Raw genomic sequence first — 7842 nt, 5'->3', positions numbered from 1 at the left:
TCAGTAAGGGTTTAGGGTTTGAGACCGAAATAGACAGAGCTTAACCGAAACTATAATCAGGCACAAAAGATGCTATCTTTGCAGTTCAATCATTTCTCTGGATTGTAGTATGGATTTGTATGTAGTCAGTGAGGCTCCTTTTTTGATTTAGTAGTGTGTTTTAGGCTGTAAGCCTTCCTGCAAGTGCAGGCCCCTATATTTTGTAATATCTCTTCATATGGCCCGTGGATTGATATTGTGGGTCACAAATCCCACAATGGTTTTTCCTCTTTGAGGTTTTCCACCTATAAATCTTTGTGTTATGGTATTCATTTGTGTGATTGGCTTATTGGTTGCTTTACTTCTTTCAATTCTATATCTATCGGTATACCAATTGGTGTATGCATGGTTTAATAAGGTTAAAATTGATCATTCTGATAGAACACTAATTCACCCCCCCCCCCCTCTCAATGTTCTTGAATTCCAACATTCTACACTATGCATTTCTCTTATTTTGGCCTCTATGTTCATATTATGCTCTTGAATAACTCTAATGGCCTCAGCCTCATCCAAGTTTCTCATCACATCTTCTTCAAGGCAGGACTTGTGGGTTTACCCACTCAACTTTTGTGATTGTTTAACATTGTCAATGAAGTCCTCTATCTTAAAATTCATTCTTTGTGTGCCTCAATATCTGGTCACACTCCTCCTTAGCAAGCATAGTGAAGTCATTGAAACACAATGTTGCAGGCATGAAGGAATTCTTCTCATAGGACCTTAAATTTATAACATCAGAATAATCTAGTTGCCTCACTATTTCCAAGTAGGCTAGTCTATCAGGCACAGTTCTAGGAAGGATGAATGGAGTGTCCTCAAAGCCATAGACCCTGATCATTGTAGCATCTGAATTACAGTACCAGTCTCCCCTACTATGCTTTACTATATCCGGGCCATCATTATCCTTTGGCCTCAAAAATTTATTGATATCATTTGACAAGGAATAGTCACATGAATGGTTGAACATCCTGAAAAATAACCTTCACAAAGTACTCTTGAAAATAGGTATAATTAGCCCCGACAAACCTACAGTCCCAAATGAACATCCATAATTGAATTGGTAATGGCTGAACTTCATGATCAAACTATTGTATTTTCAATTCTTCCAACCACATATCCATTTCACATCATATGCATCAAAATGAAGTAATATCTAAGAGATGCGTCAAAGAGATCCTTCTTAACATTTGTAAGGGATGTCTCATTTAACGTATGAACCAACGTTGCATAATCAAAATTTCTAGGATGATGGCTCTAAACATCTACAACTATCACCATAGGCTTAAGTGTCATAAGTCCAGGAACCTCAACTCCTAACACCTGTCCAGTAGTATAATATGTGTATTTGAAGTATTGCTCAAACAAATCCACATTAAAGGGTGACCCCTCATCATCTGTCAATGGTACTAAATTATTATCAACCCTCAATCAATATAATGGCAATCTCCACCCCTTGTAAATGGTGTCCAACCTCCAATATTCGCTACTCAATTCCTGATAGAGAATTGGATGGTCACATATATCTTCAAAACCCAAAACCTCCTCAATTGCAGTTTTGGATAATTGTACAAATTGTTTACCTTGTGGGTCACAGATAGCTTTAAGGTCTAAATTATAATGTTTAGCCAAATGCTTGACTAGGTCTACATCCATGAACACATTACGGATTACTATCTTCCCTAAATTCATTCTCCATGGGTTATAGATGGGTTTGTGACTGGTTCTTCTACGATAATGAAAGAGGAATAATTCAAAACCCCTACTATCCATCCATATGTCCCCCACACCCTGGTATTTATCTTCAAATTTGTTCATATTGGGGTTCAAATGGACTGCTCTCCTAGTCCTATCCCTTGAACTAGGCAATTGATAAATCAAGTCTTGACTCAATTTTCTCTTTTCTACCTTTTCTTTTGCCTCAACTACTTCTAGTTGTTTTTGAGATTTTACCTCCCGTGTTTTTTGTTTTTTCCCTTTAGTTCGACTAGTTTCCCCCTTTTCCCTCTTTCATTTCAATGTCATACGGTTATCCATTTTAAGAGTGATAGAGCATGATTTAAAATAAATTTTACAGAGTTAAGAAAAGGCCTTGACTGGTTACTTGTTATTATCCAGGTGCTATAACTTGATCCCCTATCTCCACTTGTTTGTGGTGCTTTGTCAATTTTCTTTGTGTTTGCAATTGTCTCTCTCAGAGGATTTCAACTATGTACCATTAATGTCACCTTTGATGATTGTTGCTCAATAAATTTTGAATTTCAAATAACTTGGTTGATGTGACAATTTAATTTTATCGATGTGACTTTATATGTCAACACATCGTCAGGACCTAGGTGGTGTGTCACCTATGGGGATGTCAATTGGTCACCTCACTTGGCTCGGTGTGATAACTATTAGTCTTACCGATCCAATTTTGTAACCCTACAGCTTATTGTTCTTTTCTCATCAGGTAGACTCTTCCCTATCTCTCCTACTTTCTATATCCTCTATCCTTATGATCATCATTGGGAGTCACAACGATCAAACGCCATCAGCAGAATCACTGATGTCGTGATCACAAAAGATTTTTCTGGCCAATGGTCATGCTCTTGCCGATGCATATTATCCAGTCCTATAATTATTTATCATTATCTCATATCGGTGTGACTCTCGAAGTCAGGTCACCTTTTTGTTTCTCATCTTGCTTGGAACAAGTCTGGCCGATGACTTAAATCTTTAGTACTACCATGTTCGGGGAGACAAATTACCTTCAAGCCGATATATTTTATGTTTTTGTTATCAGGATGAATTTCCTATTTAGTTTGTCCTTAATTACTTTATTTCGATATCATTAAGTCCTTCCAACCATTGCTCTTTTCATTATGAATTGCATCGAAATGACTTAAGCTGATAGACATTTGTACAATTTTGTCGGCATATCTTTTATCATTGGGTTGTCCTCCTGGTATGTCACTCTGAATTCGTGCCTCATGTTGATATCAAATTCATCGATCAGACTCCTTCTGACATCCTTCCCTTTATGAAGTTAGTGTGGCCACTATGGTTTCATTCTGATAGCATTAGTTTGTTCGATGCTTTATAATTCCCCTCATCATTCTTATCGGGTTGAGTCATGCTGACATGCTCACTCATATCATTCATCGATACAACATTTGTGGTCAGTATGACCATTGTGTATTTGCTCTGACTTTACCAATCTTTCTGATGTTGCATCCAAAGGAATGATCTTCCCAAAAATACCTCATGTTCATGCATCAGTATGACATGAAGTGTTGGTGTGACTACTTTATGCTTACTTCGAAGGAAGTATTCCCACCGATAATTCATCTTGTCCCTTTGTCAGTGTGCTTTATGCTGATAGAAATGCTGATTTTCTTTCCATGGTTCAACCTCTTATCAGTATGACTTAAACATGTCCTTTCAAAAATTCTAGTGTTCTGACCTTGAGAGACCATAGTGCGATTGGTGTGACTGCAACAGGGTCTTGTCGATTCACTTATTTTGAGGTTTTTTGGCTAAAAAGAAAGCTGAACCTGTTCATTATGCAAAGTGTTTGTAGTTTAACAATTGTAGATGATTCCACACAATACCACTGAGATTCATTAATACCAAGGTATGTGGTAATGGAGACTCTAGGCCTGTGTGATGGTCCTATCATGATTATATGTTGAGCTTTACCCTTGTGGGAGCCCATTTACCCCACATATAACACATTTTTTATCTATGTTTTTTCATTAATGAACTTGTAACAATAATAAAATCAATTAATAGATAAATAAATCATCCTTCTCAAACTAGTACCCCTAATTTAAAAAATGATTATTAGTGATATAAGGATTCTTTTCATGTTGTCAGAGTGTAAGGATTTGATTAATGGAAAGGTTCATGAAAAATGACTATATGAAACACCCATGGAGACAATTAATTCACTAGAATTAATAGTTCCAATAGGGGTTTTGTTTGAGGATATATACCCTTAGTGGGTATAACAAGAATCCAAAATTGGTCTCTAGAAAGTAGACTAAGACTAAGGTGAGGGATGAAATGGTTATATGTACACATGGAATGGTGATAATGAAACCTATCCTATTGTGCATGGAACATATCTTCTTTAAGAAAAGGAGTACTTTAAGAGTTGTCCATGCACTAGCAATTCCTGAGTTTCTCTTGATGTGTTCTATAAATAGTACGAGTCTTCTCCTTTGTCTAAAATCACAAATGGTCCAATATAGAGTGCCTCAAATTTATCATGCTTTCCCTTATCCTGATTTCTTGCATTCCATACAAGTACCCAATCCCCTTCCTTAAATTTTATGTCATTATATTTTTTATCGTGTAGGGCTTTCACCTGCTGCTGCATTTTGAAATTATGTTTTGAAGCCTCTCTCATAATTTCATCAAGCTCAAGAAATTGTATAAGTCTTTCTTCCATAGGATTCAAAAACTCTACTTCTTCATCAACTATAAACCTGTGAACTGGTAACAGATTTCCTAATGACAATTTTTCTTGTTTTCCATATACCAATTCAAATGGAGACTTACCAATGGATTTCTTAGTAGTAATCCAATCTTCCCATACTACTAAGTCTATCTTAGAGTCCCATGCCCTTTTGTTATTACCAAGCATTCTTCTTATAATTTATTAAAGATTTTTGTTACTGGATTCTGCCTGTCCATTCTATTGTGGGTGATAAGATGATGCATAAGAGACAATGATACCATATTATTCACAGAAAGTAGTAAAATCCTCTGATCTAAAGCACATGTCATTGTCTATTATGAGCTTAGAGGGTACTCCAAACTAAGTCAGGATATTTTCCATCAAAATTTTGATCACTACTTTGCTAGTTGCTTGCTTAGTGGGAATGGCTTCGACCCACTTAGTGAAGTAATATGTGGCAGCCAGTATCCATTTATTACCTCCACTTGAATTATTAGGTATCTCTCCTATAAAATCTAAGCCCCATTGCTGAAAAAATTCATCAGCTTGTATTAGTCTCATGGGCAACGCTCCTTGATATCTTAGTTTCCCTGAAAAATTTCTGGCAAGCTTCACACCTCCTAACGTGTTTGTATGCATCATTAAAGACACAAGGCCAATAATAACTCACCTTAAGTATCCTATGGGCTATGGTTTTAGCTAAAAAGTGATTACCACATACTCCATCATGAATTTATTTTAGTACCTTTTCTGCCCGGCCTTCATCCAGACAAAATAACAAAACTCCATCTTGATTTTTCCAATACAAGTCTCCTTCAACAAGAACATATTTGGAAGCCTGCAATTTCAATGTTCTTTTCTGATTATTCTTCATGCCTTCTGGAAAATTTATGTGTTTCAAGAAGTATACGATGTTCTTATACCCTGAGATTGTTTCCATACTCAGAATGACATCTTCCCATGTCACACTGTTAACCTATACAACATCTAAATTGGTTTCAGCCATCAGTTTTTCCAATCCCTGTCCTTTGAAAAGCTTAGTTATCTGAATGTCAATATTGAACTCCTATATCTAGTTAATCCACCTACACCTTCTCCCTATCACCTCATTTTGTCAGAAGATGTCTTTTACAATGACATTGGGTACATATGCTACAATGTCTACCCCAACCAAGTATGGCCTAAAAGATTTGACCACCTTGACAAGTGCATAAGCCTGCTTCTCATTTATGTCATATTGTAGTTCTGCATCATGCAAATATTTACTAAAAAAGGCAATTTGCTGCTCATTCCCCTCATCATTCTTCTACAACATGACAACACCAATTGTATAGAAAGATGCAAATGAGAATAATTGAAATGGTTTTAGAGAAATTTGGTGATTTCAACACAGGGGCCTCTTTTATTTCTCTTTTAGTGTCAATGAAGGCATCAAGGGCTTCCATTGTCCAATATAGTTTGGCTCCTTTCTTCAACATTTTGGATATTGGCTTAACTAATTCTGCAAAATTTGAGATGAATCTTCTCACAAAATTAATTTGTCCAAAAAAGGACTAGATCGCCTTTACAGTCTTAGGGATAGGGATCTTATCTATGATGGCAACTCTTTCAGGATCAATCCTGACTCCATCCTTAGACACTATGTGGCCTAATAGCTTTCCCTCTGTGACTACAAACTGACATTTTTTAGGATTCAAATATATTCCATATTCCAATGCCCTGATGAATATCTTTTCCAAGTGTAGGCAATGTTCTTCCTCTCTTTTTTAATAGGTCATCAATTCATCTTGATAAAACACCATAATGGTATTAATCAGATCTCCAAATGCCAAATCCATGGTTCACTGAAAATTTGCCCCTGTATTGGTTAATCTAAAGGGTATTTTGACATATACATAGGTGCCCCATGGAGTTGTGAAAGCGGTTTTATACTATTCTGATTCTTTGACTTTGACTTGGTTATAACCAGAAAAGCCATCCATCATAGACAATAACTCACAACCTGTAACCCTTTGCAATAATGCTTCCATATTTGGCAGTGGGTAATTGTCTTTCAAGGATGAGATATTCAGATTTCTGAAATCAACATAGAGCCTAATGTCTCGACATTTTTCTTTCTAACTGAAACCAAGTTTGAAACCCAAGAGGAATGCTTAATAGGTTTTATTATTCCTCCATCTCTTAGTTTCATCAACTCTTCCTACATTTTAGGTGCAAGAGTCAGGTTTATGGGCCTTTGCTTCTATCTAAATGGTTTTGCATAAGGTTTTAGTGGGATCTCATGTTGAAAAAGGACTTCCCTATATGCTTTCAAATCATCATATGACCAAGCGAATACATGTTTGTACTTCCTTAGTAGTGCTATTAACATTTCTCTGACCTTGGGTGTTATCAATTTACCAATGTACACCTTCTTTAGGGCATGTTCTGTCCCTAAGTTTATCTTTTCCAACTAATCATTCTGCACTATGATTGTCTTAATTAGGGCACGATTTCCATCCAAAAACCTCTCTAAAGCAACCAACCCTCTGAGAATTTTATCTATTTTTAGTTGTACTACCTCTTTCCCAAAAACTATATCCTTTTCATCTATGTTTTCAACAAATGCATTGAAATGTATATCTTGTGCTCCGTATCTATCAATGCACTACAGGAATTTTACCAAATCATCATCATCTTCAAACACCTACCAATTGTAGATGTTATCTGGGATAGAAGGTCTATTCTTGATTTCAATCTCAGATATGTTTTCCATGGTAATGACATCCCTTTTTAATATTATATTTACAAGAAAGTATGTTGTCATATTCTTAGCTCTTTCAACCCAATTAATAGAAAAGGCATCAAACATTTCAATGGAGTCCTAGACTACAATTCTTTATTGTCTCTGTCTAACATTCTTTGATAAATACTTTGATTTTATCTGAGATATAACCAGTTCCAAATCCCCAAAAACACTTAAGACTTTTACCTTATGTTTGATACACGGTTTAGTACAATCAGAAGGGCCTCAAATTCTGTGACATTATTAGTGCATTCAAAGGATAAGACAAATGAATATCTTAATGTTTTTCCTTCTGGTGATACAAAGACTACTCCTACTCCATTTACTTCTTTACTACAAGCACCATCAAAGAACATTTTCCACATATTATTAGGACTTTTTTAAGGTCACTATTTCGCAATTCAGGCTTTGTTATTTGTATAGTAAAGTTACCTATTTTTGTATCACAAAAATTCACTATGGAATCATTATTAGGATATTTAATAATATGTGGTGACCTTGTCTCTCTTTCAATCCGTACTTACTTTTCATTAACCGGTACTGTGGCATATGATAGATCTAATTGAATGCTTCCCCCTAC

General features: G+C 35.9%; 1 protein-coding gene across 1 annotated transcript; it reads right to left on the bottom strand.

The window, feature by feature from the left end:
• Window positions 1-4213: 4213 nt before the first annotated feature.
• Window positions 4214-4663, bottom strand: LOC131857657 (uncharacterized). The gene has a single exon (XM_059210355.1). It carries the CDS (start codon window positions 4661-4663, stop codon window positions 4214-4216), a length of 450 nt encoding a protein of 149 aa, XP_059066338.1.
• Window positions 4664-7842: the final 3179 nt, after the last annotated feature.

The sequence above is a fragment of the Cryptomeria japonica genome, chromosome 8 (assembly GCF_030272615.1).
Source record: "Cryptomeria japonica chromosome 8, Sugi_1.0, whole genome shotgun sequence".
Classification (NCBI taxonomy): domain Eukaryota; kingdom Viridiplantae; phylum Streptophyta; class Pinopsida; order Cupressales; family Cupressaceae; genus Cryptomeria; species Cryptomeria japonica.
This window is presented reverse-complemented; position numbering and strand designations above follow the sequence as displayed.